Below are 15,747 nucleotides of genomic sequence, written 5' to 3'. Positions count from 1 at the left end.
AAGTGAAAGTATAAATAATTTCCGATTTACGTATATTAAGCGAACCAGACGGCACAATTTCCGTGTTTTTTGTGTGTTTATTTTACGGATAGCCAGGAACTCTCCAACACTCAGACATCATTTACAAGTGTGTGAATTGTACCATTTTCCTGTCCTGCTAAGCATTCAAAATGTAATGAGTACTTTTGGGTGTCAGGGAAAATGTATGGAGTAAAAAGTACATTATTTCTTTTAGAAATGTAGTGAAGTAAAAGTTGTTAAAAATATACATACTAAAGTGTTTTTACTTAAGTACTCTTGTAGTGTCAGTTAGCAGTAGAGAAGTTTGGCCTGTTTGAGAAATTATCCGCAAATTCTTCTGTGTAGTTGCGAGTTAGGAGGTATTGGCGTTGAAAACCTCCTTCACTTACTGCAATAACCTTAACCGCACTAGTTCTGTCGCTGCACCTGTCGTTTCTTTCTGTATTCTTGTAACAATGCAAACTGTGTTTCCCCTGGTTAGACCCCCCCCCCCCCCCCACACACACACGCATATGGAGCAGTTAGCCACATCTCACACTCCCCTCCATAGCGTAGTGCCCTCTCTCCCTCCCCAGTTAGGGCCCCTCATGGAGTGATAAGTGCTCTGCCAGGACCTGGGCTTGTTTGGCTGACACACCTGGTCTCATGGTCCAACATCACATTGATTATCTCTCCAGCTTCATTGTCTCTGCTCTGTGGCGACTGGCTACATCACATTGATTATCTCTCCAGCTTCATTATCTCTGCTCTGTGGCGACTGGCTACATCACATTGATTATCTCTCCAGCTTCATTATCTCTGCTCTGTGGCGACAGGCTACATCACATTGATTCTCTCTCCGGCTTCATTGTCTCTGCTCTGTGGCGACAGGCTACATCACATGCATGCCGGAAATGAAAGGGTCAGTCACCCGGAAGACTTGTCCTTATATCCAATCTTAAAGGAGAGCATTCTACTGTGACACAGAGCAGTTCTCTCTGTCCTCTTCTTTCTAATGTTAGTCACAGATGTAAGAAGGTGTGTGCTTATTAAAAGCAGTAGCTTACATTAAGAGAGTCAAATAAATACAATATAGAATTTTTTTCAAAAATCCCTAAAGATTTTCAATCTGTCCATGACGTTTCTTTTTGACAGTTTGAATTTGTGACCCTTTCATTTGTAAAAAGATGCATGTGTATTGTACATGGTTTTTGTTCCGCACAGTGAGAAACAAGCATGTTTTGTGGCTGAAAAATACCCCAATAATATTATGGTAATGTAATTATGTCATTGACCTGTGCTTCAACAAACATTAGCTTCCTAGTACAGAATGTGATGAGTATCTTTCAGCCCTAAAACCTTGCCTTAATTCTTGCCTTTGTGTTGATAACACCAGTCCACGATGGACTCTGTTCCTCTTAACCCCAAATGATCATATTTCTGTTTTGTTTCTTTGTTTTTTATATTTTTTCTCCCTTTTTTTCCATTTTTATTTTTTTGTTTTATTTTCCTTTATGTTTCCCCCTTTAGATCATAATCTATCACTTGTGTATATCTAAAGGTAAGACTCCTGGAAACCCCCGCTCCCTTCTGATTCACGTGTAACAATGTTATGAGCACCCATACCTATCTGTCTCTCTCTCCACTGACCAAATCTGCTGATTTCAATCGTTCCCCGTTTCTTGTTTCTTCTCCATCATGTTGTCAGATGAGTGTCTTAACTTTAACGTTGAACCTCAGACCGTGCATGCTTCCACCATAACAGGCCTTTTCTCGTGTTGTCCTCTGTTCCTCATCACTCCCACTCTGAATCCTGTGTTTGATTCTAACCACCATCTTCCTCTGTGTGTTCCTGAGCATGAATTTACTGGAGCTCTGCTTCTTTACCTCTTTACATGTGTTCAGTAAATGTTAGGCAGTCAAGTCTGTTTTATGAGCCCAGTCAGAGCACAGTACAGTTGCTCTCTTTACTCATGGACTGACAGACGCACACACGTTATGTAGCCATTGAAGATGGCTGGCCCTGAAGATCAATATTTAAACAGCATAAACGTTGGTAAGTAAGTGTAATCATTGCATTAATGCGCCAGTCAAACGTGTGTGTGTGTGTGTGATGATGTTTAGGTGGTGCTTCTGCTGTCTTTGTTCTCTGTGCACCTTCTATTGATTCCCCCTCTGCTCACACCTCTTATCTTTTCTCTCTCCTCTGGTCTTTGTCTTCTTCTTTTTGCGTTTTTCCAATCCTTTCCTTGCTTGCTCTACCCCGCTGTACCGCTCCTTCCCTGCCTACTCCTTCAAACTGCTTCATTACTTCCTCTTCCCTTTTCCTCTCCTTACCCATTTTCCAATTCACCTCTACTGACCTCCGTTGTCCTGTTGTCTCCTCTTCTACTTTCTTCTCCCCCCCTCTCTCTCCCCTGTGGCTTTGTGGCTTCTCTTCATCTTCCCCACCAAAGAGAGCTTGATATTTCTGCTCCTTCCCAAAACTCCACTAGAAAACATTGGGCTCGGCAAGGTAAAGGGCAAAGGCTTGAAACGGAAGGTCTTTCATGCTAGCTGTGAATGGTACGCTGAAACATGAACACGGCAAAGTACCTTTTTTCTTGTTCCTTCTTACCCTGTTTCCTTCATCTTTAGTGTCCTGTGCATTGTTCTCTGACGGTCTAGGTGTCATATCCCTGTGTTTTAATATTACCACCATAGTTGTTTGGATTCATTTCATGCACATTGATGCTTTGATTCATCACGGTTAAAAAAGAGCAAACTCTATTCTCTGTATAATACAGTCACTAAAACACAAGTCAAAACAATGAGTTTCAAAGAGATGTAACACCTCTACCACTATAGTAGAAATTGAAGTGCATGTACTGACTTTCCCCTGGCTTTCCTTAGACTAAGGCTAATATGAGCTGGGGACTAACCTCAGAAAGGCAGGGTGTAGACTGGAGGAGTAAGATCCAGTAGTATTGGGGGGGGGGGGGGCCTTCAGCATTGCTGTTTTATTACTGAATGTAGTGGGTTGGCTGGGCAGGTACGGGGGACTCTAATACCTGTGCTCTCCTTCCCTCCCTCTGTTTCTTCCCCTATCCTTCATCCCTCCCTCTCTCTCCTTCCACAGGCTCATGCCTCGAGAGTCAGGAGGGAGAAAGTCCAGCAGCAGTGCAGCTAGACGGGGCCGACCAGTTAGCCTCGCCAATGTCCCCTCGTACTAGCAAGAGCCGCATGTCCATGAAGCTCCGACGCTCCTCCGGCTCGGCCAATAAGACCTGATCGGACTTTCCCTCCGCTGATCGTCCTCCATGCAACGCCCTGCATGAGGTCACAGCCTTCAGACAAACTGACTGACTCTCTGTACTGTATAGCTAGGACTGCACTGCAACTACCAGCCTTTACCTGCTAACAGCGCTGCATCGCATGTTATGTACCCCCACTATATGGACATGGACACGCCTGCCCTGCAGGGTCAGAATCAGCATCGACCCTACTGCACCACCCTTCCAAGATGCAGGATAAGGCCTTCAACAGAGCCAGACCCTCAGGGTCCAGCCCAGGGGCCCCCAGGACTCAGCTTGTGGTAGCAGGGCCTCCAACAGAATAAACAAGTCCCCTGGGCAAGGTTAGCTAACTATGCTCACTACCACCTCAAACTTTACACAAAATATAATATACTTAGATATATAAAAGAAGCAGCAGTTTGGTTTCGGTTTGGTTTTTATCAGAAAGCATAAAGGCAACATGAGAGATGTGTGTTCATTGTAAGTAGCATTGTTGATGGTTGAAATCACTTGATATTAGACTGAGATGATGAACTATAGTGTGGTCTTTCTCTGCTGTTGTAGCTGAGCAGAGTGGTTAATATCCTGTCCTCCCTGCTCTCTGGGCACCTGACTCTGCACCCACTAGGAAAGGGATTGTAAGAGTTTGTAAGAAAGAACAAAGAAACACAAAGTAAGAAAAGCTAATTTGTCATATTTGGTCACTGTGTCCACCGTGAGACAAATGTATATATATATTTGTACTATATTCTGTATATACAGGAGTTGTCACTTTCTTTATGCTTGGACTGAAGCAATGTCAGCCAGTGTTCAAAGATGAGATGAACGTTTTGAAGTTGGAAAAGTTTGTTTCTAGAATTCTGAGATGGAAATTGTTTGGTTAAAGTGAAGCACTTACATTTTGGTTTTGGTTTTCACGCTAAACGTGCGACTGAGTTTGACTTTCTGAGTTCACACTACTGTTGTTCTTTTGAGGGTCACATGTATTTTTTTTAATCGAGATTGTAAAATTGTTTTTCACCTGATAAAGAATGTTACTGATTTAGTTTTGTTCATATACAATGTGTTGTATTGAACCAACCCTTTTTTCACTTATGATGACTATATTATATATATGAGAATACATATTTAAGGTGTATAGTGTTGAGGACCATACCTGGTCTGTGTACAGATTTGAATATAGCTGCCAAAACAAAAACTAGACGTCTATTAACTTTAAGATATGTAGACCAACGGTTGGCTGTGTGATCAGATCTTCTGCTTGTGTTTCATATAAGAGGTCTTCTGCCTCGGACGTCATCACAAAGCTTGCCTGCTGAAGTTGGCCAATACAACACTGTACTGTAGCTTTGTCCACAGCTAGAAAAAGCTCATTGCTGTTAAGGTTTGTGTGTCTGTCTGTGCAACAACACAAATGAAAGAGGACCATCTCCTATGATATAGAGACATTCCCTCCTGTAAAGTATTGGTATTAACACAGTATGTACTGTATAGGAGCTTAAACAACCATATACCGTTTCTTCACTGTCCAGCTCGCCAATAATCACCTCAATTAAATCTAGACAGTCAGGAAGTATCCAAACAATTAGCAAGACGGTTGTCTATTTTTTTGCAAATTTGGACTTAGAGGGAATATAAAACATTTTCAGTGTGGCCCTCTGGACCTCGTTGAAGACCGAATGCCGTCCCTGGGGCAAAATGAGTTTGACACCATTGTTATTTATTTGGGTTCTTCTGAAACTCCAGCTAGGGTCTCTGCAGGTGGGCTTCAGAGCAAGCTAATGTGCTATTTGTCGTGAAGACTTCTCTACTGTCCCCTTCATGTATTGTAGCAGGTCTTCATCGTGGTCTTCCACCCTGGCCTGCTTCTCCAACAACACCTGTACCTGGGTCGTTCTTGAGTTCCAATGGCGTTTTGGGATCATTTTTTATATTTTTTATTTACATGTATTTGGGTACATCTTCCTGTCTAAATCAGCTAATATGGCAGCTTAATGACTTTAAATCATGTTTACCATTATGATAGCAGTGTGCCACCCGTAGGAGTAGTAACACTGAGACATTTTAGGTTGAGGATTTTCTTGTAAAGTCATTAGAAATATAAATAATTTACTAAAGTGATATGATTACTAATTTTGCTCAAAATGTCATTTCCCTTCATTTAAATTGAGTAACACCTGTTGGATTTAAACACCAAATGATCAATGAAATCCTCAAATGTATGACGTACTTAAAGGGTGTGATTAGCTAAACATTTTCTTTAATACAGACCCCTCCCTGATAAGTTTGCCACTGGAGGGAATGCTCAAGGTCGTTGTATATCTTTGCAATGAGTGATTTTCAAGGCGGTAACACCAATGACATAAAACTGATGGACAGTTTCTTTTTAAATAGCCTGTTTTTATTGATCTGTACCCAGGATGGGCAAATGCCGTCCTCGGGGGCCTGATTGGTGTCACACTTTTTCCCCCACCCCTAACTCCATTAATCAAAGAATCATGATCTTCAGTTTAGAATGCAATTAGTTTAATCAGATGTTAGATATAGGGATGGGGGAAAAGTGTGACAGCACTCCAGCCCCCGAGGACTGGAGTTGCCTTCACTATCTAGTATTCAAAATAATCGATCACTAAATCCCCAAAACATGTCAATACAACTCTACATCACTACTGGAAAAAGCCCATTTGCTTATCCTTAGTACTTTAAACAATGCATAAACATAACGTTTTGCAGTATAAAGGACTTACATTATGTTTTAGTATTGATAAACTGTTCCCTATAAACAAAAACATGTATGATGTGTAACTTTTTGTCATTTTAAAGTGTGTTTCGTGGTTGCGAAGGCAAGGGAGGCAAATCCCACTGCAATTCAAGAACGACCCACCCCTTTGTCACTCCAGTTGCCAACTGTGTCCAACTTTACGACACACTAACAGAGCAAACACTGCATTTTTATCTTTGAATTCTGCTATTATTTTTTGTTATACTTCATCGTTATTTGCTTTCAGCTATAGGTTCTCTGCTAGAGAGGAAAGGGATTGTAAATACCTTTTTGGTTGTAATATCTTTTAAAAACTGCTGCCATGTCTAAGGTCAAATCCATGTTATTTTTGTGTTACGTTTGAATATATGAGCTTGAAGTCCGTTCCGATAGTTATTATTATTATAAGATGACCAAGGATGAGAACTAAAAACTTGCCAGAGAGAGTGAGGAAATCATGCTGCATCCTTACTTAAAGCTGAGGAGATTGGATAAGATTGGTTTGCTCTCTCCCTACACTCAGACGGGACTGAAACGTGTACATACTGTAAAGTTTTAAAAAAATGACTTGCTCATTTATGGAGTTATACTGTATGTTACTACTGACCAAATACTGCATGATGCCAGTAAGCCTACTAACTGCATGTGTTGGTATAACATCTACACACACACGCGCGCACACACAATCACACAAAATGAAATGGTATTGGCATACTTGTATCTATACGTTTGTAATGGCTGTCCAGAAAGAGAGTGGGTGTGCAATGGAATTTGACAATAAAAAGTATTCTTACCACCTGCTTGTTATTGGAATAGCTCTTGTGAAAATCTCATCAAATACTGTATAGTAGCCATCATTAGTATGCACACAGACTTGTGTTTATTGACAATCAAAGTAAGTTTTTTTTTTTTCATGTTCACTAGGCTACATATCAAAATACAACGTAATTGTAACCATCATCGCCATGAAGGAATTTATTGAGCAATTACATTTTATAGAATAAATACACTTTTAAACTCACTAAAACAGTTTTATACTCTAACAGGTAAGCTTGATTTTCTGTAGGAAAATACATCTTGATAGCCTTGCTGGTTTAGAAATCAATTCCACAACTATACTGAACAAGCACATTCAATTTCCATAGGAACTACATTAACATAAAGGTGGTGAGGTCTGGTACTCTTCAGATGGCCCATTCACAGGATCAACCTCTTATTTTCATTACATGCTTAAAATGACAGCTCTTGACTATTTAAAACATTTTATATACCCATTTTCACTGTTAAATGTTTCAACAATCATTACACTGTAAATCAATCAATAATGTACATTAGTGAATTTTGGCCAAAAGCACGTGTTAAAATGTGGTCCTTAGTGAGCTGTAGGCTCATCTGTCATTACAACAAACAAAATAATACTATCTTGTGATGAAAATAGGCTAATGTTTTTGACCTGATCAGGTAGTATAATAAGTTACAATACAATCACATGTAGTACGAAGAGAACGCATTCATACTTTCATATGTAGTAATGAATGAATCCACTTGTTGCTCATGAGTTACAGTGTTACAGTAGACTAGGCTACAAGCAGCCGGGCCGGACTGCCATCTGTAGCAGCATCACCTGCCGGTTCTCTGTAGGGTGAGACTTGTTGATATGCCTCGTGAGCCCAGGAGAACTGAAGAAGGTAGAGGGGCAGTGCTTACAGGTGAATATCTGTTCATCTCCCTGTGTGATGTCTGGTCTTATTAATTCTGGTCTACCCGCAATCTTCCCTGGATTCATTAGAATGTCGTCTCTCATTGCATGCCAAACTCTGTGCTTGTCCCGAATTTCAGCGGATGGGAAATGGGCACCACACAAGTGACAGGGAAACGTGATTTGCCCACTCTCTATCTGGTTATATGGCGAGACTTTGATTGTCTCGTGCGCCGCAAGATGTTTCCTCAGATACGCTTGTCTTCGGAACTTCTTGCTGCAATAGCGACATTCGTAAATCTCCTCAACTGTCCCGGAGTTCTGTAAGAAGGGAGAGGCAACGTCAGTCTCCGGACAATGCATTGTGCTTGAGCTGTCACCCGCTCTGATGTGCAGGTCAATGCTTTTCTCTGTGACCCGGTAGCGCGGATCGAAGGGCGGCGGGCTCTCCTGTGCCCTTCTGAGTAGCTGCTCTTGTCTGTGGGAGCTGTCCACCGTGATGGACCGCTGACAAATGGAGCTGTCCGGAGAGACGTGGTGCTGATTGTTAACTCTCAACTCGCTCGCATTCTCTTTCCCTTCCACGGATGTCCTCTCGTGCAACTGTGCCTCTGGTTGTGACTTTTTTGCGCTCTGTGCCTCTCCGTTGGTAACCGGACGAGGCTTATGCCACCTGCGATGAGAGGCCAGGTTGGCAGGACAGCTGAAAACTTTGTCGCACTCGGGACAGCGGTACTCTATGCGCACAATCCTGGAGCACTTGTGTTGCGCGAGGGAGAAAGGGTCAGGATATTCCTCTTTGCAGAGCTGGCAGATGAATTCTCCCAACGGTTTCTTATTACCAGAAGATGCTGTTGCTGCTTTAAATTCAGGGGTCTCCTTCTTAATTCTCAGCCCAAGCACTGGTGAGGTGGAGATTTCATCCTCTAAACTGAGCTTCCTGATCACTTTAGGCTTTTTGGATGTTGGCTTGTTCTTTCGCTCCGGCTCCATGTACGTGCGTTTCATAGCATGATGGAGAGATGGGTAGAGGTGCACAGGTGGGTCGAATTTCATATCAGAGTGTCCAAAGGGCGCGTGATTTAGTAGAAGTCTCTCTATTGAGGACACGGGCGTGCTCATCGGGAACGCCTCTGCCACGGTTGGTGAACTCATACACCGGTCGAAGAAAGATTTTTCCAGCTCGGTGCCAACTGGTTTTATCGGGCTATAGGAGAGGTCAGCCCGGCCAGGAGACCCGTCATGGTCCGGTTCAGTGAGGGGATAGTGTAGGGGGTATTTCCCAAAGTCCTCCCTGATCTCCACCTTGCCTGCGCTCTCCGGCAGTTGAACCTGATCCGCTTCAGCCGGGTCGCTGGTCCATGGCTCTCCAAATGTACCATCCTCGGATAACGGCACAATTGGGCACGCATTTGGCACCCCAGTTCGCTCCTCCGGTGTATGCACAGGCATGTCCACTTTTGGCAGTTCGTTGTCATTACGAGTTCTGTAAGAAGCCGCTGAGCCGCGTTTACTCCTCTTCACTAAAAATCCTCTGGGCATCTTAACGCCGGAACGGAACGTTTCCTGGGTCAACTTTGAAGTGCCGTTACTCGTGAAGGAGCGCTCGCGGTCGCTTTCTGATAGGCGCGCGGGCGAGGTGACTACTGACCGGTGAAAGGGACGGAGGACACTGCCACATCGATGAGCGTGGCTTGTTTTTTATCTTTGTGGTCGCCTTCTGTTTTTTTGTGAAGTCACCGTTTGTGGCCAAGCCCTGTCCAATCAGCACGGACAGTGGAGTGGGCGACGCTGGAGCGTTTAAGAGACTATCCAGTTACAAAGGCATTACTAATGTGGAGTGGATTATTATAAATCAGTTACACACTTAACATTTTATCATCCCATTGGTTTTCCATGTTCTCCTTAATAACCCATCAATAACGTTACAACTTGTCTAGTGATTCACGATTTGCAAGATCGAATCAGAAGATGTCCTAAAACCTTAAATGTTACGCTATCCATATTACATTGACATTAGTAATGTATAACCATTTTTTAAAAACTGACCATGCAATTACGATATGTTTAGTGATTTTTCAATGTTTTCTCTGTGATACCGAGATGCGTAATACTATATACTATCTCGTAGACAGTGAAGTTTCTGCAAATACATTAATTAATGTCCTTTATGGACAGCATGTGTTTAATAAACTAGCCAAATGCAAGAAAAAGCAGACTCCAGAATTTGATCAAATATTGTTGAAAATGACAAAATAAAAATAGCCCATAACATTTTTGTTTAATCCTAATAATGTAATTGCATATGACTAATATTAATATTATGCCACAAATACAACAAGGATGGGTCGTTTATTTCCTAAATCATGTTGATTATAATAGAGTGACTCCCTCTCTCCAAGCAAAGTGCGTAATGAATGAATGATCTGCTTCGTCACGCGCCTAACCTTTCTGGGAATTCTTTATTCGGATTTGAATTATCCTGCTGTTGATAAGCGACTAGCAATTAAGATGACATGATTGTTTTGGTTTTCTGTTCTGTTGGCATGCCGCGTAATTTATAGCATTTATGAAAAGTCTGTTGTCTTAATCTGTCCATTTGATGCACTTTACCTGCTTTCTCATGTGTTTTGTGGGGCTGCAAACTGTGCGCGCAGTAACGAATGTAACCGCGCGATTAAGCCGTTTAATTTGAGAGGCAGCTCTTCCAGATGCAATCTTTCAACAGCCATTAGTAGGACCTAACCTATGCCAACAATGTTACAGAAACATCCATTAGACTTACGAATGCTCCCCTTGAGTAGCCTATATAAGTCTCCTTGACAGACATCTTCATGTTTTACATGTGTGCGTGATTTTACCAACTGTCATTTAAAACTGGGTACAGTGACACGGATTGGAGGAGCCCAATTAGTTCTATCAACAATAAAACAGATGTTATCTCTCCACACCTTTTAATCTGTCGCCTGAATGCAGATGGTTTTGATTCAAACAGATCCCCTTATCAGAATGATATAGCCTAGGTAGTGCCTACGATGGTAAGTATACCTACGTTCATCGATAGGCCTGTCCTTCATGTTAATTTATTCAGCCTTTAGGTCTACTGTGCTTTTACAGATGGCCATCCTAATTTGTCAGCATTCAGAACCAGCCTATATAAACCTGTAGGCTATTTTATCAGTTAAGGTCATAAGATAATGAGATGTGCCATTGCTTTTTTCATTAGGGACGTAGCACCCTATCTGTTCTCTCTTTGTTGCGTTATCGATGGGAATATCTAACAGAATATCTCCGTGTCCGTTTTCCCTAGTGAGACCAACGCGCTATCTCCGCTGCAGAAGGTTAGTGATGCTCACGGCACTGACAAGAGAAGATAATTGGTGGCGGAGAACCAACCCACCGATAACCTGCCAGCGGGAAAGAGGGCATTTACGTTTCTCCTGCCCTCCTTGCGAAGCTGGGAACGCAGATAAGAGATCAGAGAAGCAAATACATTTTTATCCCGGGGGAGCGTAACGCTCTGGCCCTGGTGGTTTACAATATGTTGTGCCGAGTTGGTTCGTGGTTAGGGGGCGTCCCTGGAAATTAATCAAAGCGGATGAGCGTGAGAACCGGCACTTCCCTTTGACGTGCGCTTGACAAGGGCCACCTGGGGAATTAAGAGGTGTCTCTGTACAGAGTGTTATAACATCCAATGCGAATTCAGTGGAAATCACAATTAGGCTTTTCACCAAGTAGTATAAAAACATCTAATATATTTTAATTGTGGGCCTACGCTTGCATGATTTATTCTAGTCTATTTTAGCAGGCTATGTCATGCATAGCCTACGCCTTGTTTAATGAAATACATCTAATCAACATTAGGGAAACATTTACAACACTATTTGTTCATGGCACTCATAGGCCTATGCTACTTCGTTCAGAAATGGAACTTTTGAAATATTTTTCATTGTCAAAATGTAAACAAAATTTGTTTCGACCTTGGCCGGATTTTTGAACGTTTCTTCTTGCTAGATAGATTTACGGCTTTGACAAGATTAGCCCCGATGTCAGATTATTGAGATGTCATCTGTGTGATCAATGCCTTCCTCTAATCCCACAGACTGCTGAAAATGAATTTATTGATTTTTCTTTTTCATCCGTTTTAAAGTATTACTGGACTACAGCCTGGCATGTGGTCACAGTAGCCTATAATCGCTTAGTCCTTATAATAATATGCATTTTTTTCTTATGCTCTTTGTTTTTATTTAATCGATGTTGGGGACCTCGTACTACTAAGCATTATATGATGTTTAAGTGTGTGTGTTGGATTCAGGGTCGGCTCTCTTGTTAGTGCGTGGTGCGGTGGTGTTTCAGCACCGCGGGAGACGGACAGCTCCAGCCTCAGCTCCAGCCCTGCAAGATTTGGCAGCTCCCTGACCGACAGATTGCTCAGTAATTACATTTTTGATTGTTCTTAATTAGCACTCATGTTCTACCCAGCCCGCTAGAAAGAAGACATGGACAACCTTGTTTATGACTTAAACGGAAACATCTTTCGTTCTTTCTTTCTTTTTCATGATTACATTATTCCTCTCTGTCTACATGTAGTCCTACCTAGCTAGAATAATATAGAACTACTGCTGTAAAGGTCGACTGGTAAATCAAAGTCTTCAGAACATGCATAGGCTTTTTTTCTTCTTCATGAACTAAAGGAATATGTCTGTCCTCTGTCGCCATCTACTGGTGTCTTGTGATTAGTTCGTGCTCAAATTAGTGCATGTAGGTTACATTTTTCACTTTATTTCAGAATGTCAGATTCTTATGTTTCTTGTGCTGTGCTTGAACTGAGATGTTGCTGTTGTGTAGCTAGTGATATTGTTTCAACCCAATACATCACATGTATCCAAATCAGGTGTTTTCAGACTGCCTTTAACCCTGTGTGACCCACGGTTGCATTTGTCCTAAACTGCATTCCGTACAGGTCCTAAACTAAAAGATTATGTCAAACACTACATAGTGCATCTTTTCTGACCCAGATGTATCTCTTAGTAATATTTGTTGTGTGTCAATATGATTATTATGGCATCAGTAGCCTCTGAAACATTAGAACCTGTCCACTTGTCTGACACCACATATGTTGTAAGCCATCCATGCCAAGTACATGACTTAACGAGATGGCTGAAGAGATGGAGAAACAAACATTCTGAGCTACAGCTAGAGAGGTAAGTGTTGTAAAAACGCATCATTGGGCTTAAAGGGTTGCCAAGCTGAGACTTAAACCATGTTTCCATCCACAGTTGTTTTTAATGCGAGTACAGTCATAACTGTAAAAAAAAAAAAAAAAATGATGACAGCTGTGATAAAAATAAAAAAACATTTCGGTAGGAGTTTATAAGTGCAGACAGATTATTTGTTCACTTGACATGGTGGGACCATTTTGTGTCGGCACAACTAATTATGTGAGAAATGGTGGTCTTGGCTGATTTCTTTTGATTTTCCCATGATGTCATGCAAAGAGGCACTGAGTTTGAAGGTAGGCCTTGAAATACATCCACAGGTACACCTCCAATTGACTCAAATTATGTTAATTAGCCTATCAGAAGCTTATAAAGCCATGACATAATTTTCTGGAATTTCCAAGCTGTTTAAAGGCACAGTCAACTTAGTGTATGTAAACGTCTGAAAAACTGAGTTTAAATGTATTTGGCTAAGTTGTATGTAAACTTCAGACTTCAAGTGTACAGGTGTCCTTCCTAACTCAGTTGCCGGAGAGTAAGGAAACCACTCAGGGATTTCACCATGAGCCCATTTGTGACTTTTAACCAGTTACATAGTTTTCTCCTATCGTAGCCATTAAACTGAGGATGGATCAACAACATTTTAGTTACGCCACAATTCTAACCTACTTGACAGAGGAAAAAGAAGGAAGCCTGTACAGAATACAAATATTCCAAAACATGGATCATGTTTGCAATAAAAAAAATGTGGTAAAGCAATTCACTTTTTCTCCTTAATGCAAAGTGTTATGTTTGGAGCAAATCCAATACAACACATTACTGAGTACCACTCTCCATATTTTTGACCATAGTGGTGGCTACATCATGTTATGGGTATGCTTGTAATCATTAAGGACTGGGGAGTTTTTCAGAATAAAAAAATAAACAGAATGGAGCTAAGGACAGGCAATATCCTAGAGGAAAACCTGGTTCAGTCTGCTTTCCACCAGATACTGCAAGATTAATTCACCTTTCAGCAAATCTACATGGAGTTGCTTACCAAAAAGACCGTGAATGTTCCTAAATGGCCGAGTTACAGATTTGACTCAAATCTGCTTGAAAATCTATTTGAAGACCTGAAAATGTTTCTTCAGCAATGATAAACAACCAATTTGACAGAGCTTAAAGAATAATGGGAAAACTTTGCACAATCCAGGTGTGGAAAGCTTAGAGACTTACCCAGAAAGACTCACAGCTGTAATGGTCGCTAAATGTGATTTAGGGAGTTGAATACTTACGGTGGGGCAAAAAAGTATTTAGTCAGCCACCAATTATGCAAGTTCTCCCACTTAAAAAGATGAGAGAGGCCGGTAATTTTCATCATAGGTACATTTCAACTATGACAGACAAAATGAGAAAAAATATCCAGAATATCACATTGTAGGATTTTTAATGAATTTATTTGCAAATTATGGTGGAAAATAAGTATTTGGTCACCTACAAACAAGCAAGATTTCTGGCTCTCACAGACCTGTAACTTCTTTAAGAGGCTCCTCTGTCCTCCACTCATTACCTGTATTAATGGCACCTGTTTGAACTTGTTATCAGTATAAAAGACACCTGTCCACAACCTCAAACAGTCATACTCCAAACTCCACTATGGCCAAGACCAAAGAGCTGTCAAAGGACACCAGAAACAAAATTGTAGACCTGCACCAGGCTGGGAAGACTGAATCTGCAATAGGTAAGCAGCTTGGTTTGAAGAAATCAACTGTGGGAGCAATTATTAGGAAATGGAAGACATACAAGACCACTGATAATCTCCCTCGATCTGGGGCTCCGCGCAAGATCTCACGTCGTGGGGTCAAAATGATCACAAGAACAGTGAGCAAAAATCCCAGAACCACACGGGGGGACCTAGTGAATGACCTGCAGAGAGCTGGGACCAAAGTAACAAAGCCTTCCATCAGCAAGGGCATTGAAGATGAAACGTGGCTGGGTCTTTCAGCATGACAATGATCCCAAACACACCGCCCGGGCAATGAATGAGTGGCTTCGTAAGAAGCATTTCAAGGTCCTGGAGTGGCCTAGCCAGTCTCCATATCTCAACCCCATAGAAAATCTTTGGAGGGAGTTGAACGTCCGTGTTGCCCAGCAACAGCCCCAAAACATCACTGCTCTAGAGGAGATCTGCATGGAGGAATGTGCCAAAATACCAGCAACAGTGTTTGAAAACCTTGTGAAGACTTACAGAAAACGTTTGACCTCTGTCATTGCCAACAAAGGGTATATAACAAAGTATTGAGATAAACTTTTGTTATTGACCAAATACTTATTTTCCACCATAATTTGCAAATAAATTCATTACAAATCCTACAATGTGATTTTCTGGATTTTTTCCCCTCAATTTGTCTGTCATAGTTGAAGTGTACCTATGATGAAAATTACAGGCCTCTCTCATCTTTTTAAGTGGGAGAACTTGCACAGTTGGTGGCTGACTAAATACCTTTTTGCCCCACTGTATGTAATCAATTGTATGGTTTAAACCACCCACTGTATGGTTTATTATTCATCAATTTTTTACATTAGAATTTCTCTCCCACTTTGACTTATTAGAGTATTGTGCATAGATCATTGACAAAAAAATAAAAAATAAATCCATTATCATCCCACTTTGTAACACAAAATGTGGACAAAGTCAAGGGGTGTGAATACTTTCTGAAGGCACTGTATATATTTTGGTTATAATGTGCATATGTATGTTGTATTATACAGGAAACATTTGATAAAGAGACCTAGGTCTCAATATGTCCT

At 41.4% G+C, this 15,747-nt stretch overlaps 2 protein-coding genes across 11 annotated transcripts in view; one reads left to right on the top strand and one right to left on the bottom strand.

Annotated features, from left to right (window-relative positions):
• The window catches only part of ralgapa1 (Ral GTPase activating protein catalytic subunit alpha 1), a 78,768-nt gene extending 71,936 nt beyond the window's left edge, over positions 1-6,832 (top strand). For 5 of the 10 annotated variants that reach the window (XM_031828743.1, XM_031828742.1, XM_031828746.1 and 2 more), the window contains one exon: positions 3,119-6,832. In XM_031828743.1, coding sequence (XP_031684603.1) covers positions 3,119-3,270 — 152 coding nt within the window. In that variant the 3' untranslated portion in view covers positions 3,271-6,832. Of the gene's footprint in view, positions 1-1,530 lie in introns of all 10 variants that reach the window. The other 5 variants (XR_004210596.1, XM_031828745.1, XM_031828744.1 and 2 more) reach the window with 5 other exon arrangements.
• A 164-nt stretch (positions 6,833-6,996) lies between these two features.
• Positions 6,997-9,410, bottom strand: LOC109894823 (insulinoma-associated protein 2). The gene has a single exon (XM_020488501.2). The coding sequence runs from the start codon at positions 9,275-9,277 to the stop codon at positions 7,619-7,621; it is 1,659 nt and encodes a 552-aa protein (XP_020344090.1). The 5' UTR covers positions 9,278-9,410; the 3' UTR covers positions 6,997-7,618.
• Between the last annotated feature and the right edge of the window lie 6,337 nt (positions 9,411-15,747).

Source organism: Oncorhynchus kisutch, linkage group LG7 (genome assembly GCF_002021735.2).
Source record: "Oncorhynchus kisutch isolate 150728-3 linkage group LG7, Okis_V2, whole genome shotgun sequence".
NCBI lineage: Eukaryota > Metazoa > Chordata > Actinopteri > Salmoniformes > Salmonidae > Oncorhynchus > Oncorhynchus kisutch.
Note: the sequence above shows the minus strand (reverse complement) of the source record. Positions and strands in the feature narration are given on the sequence as shown.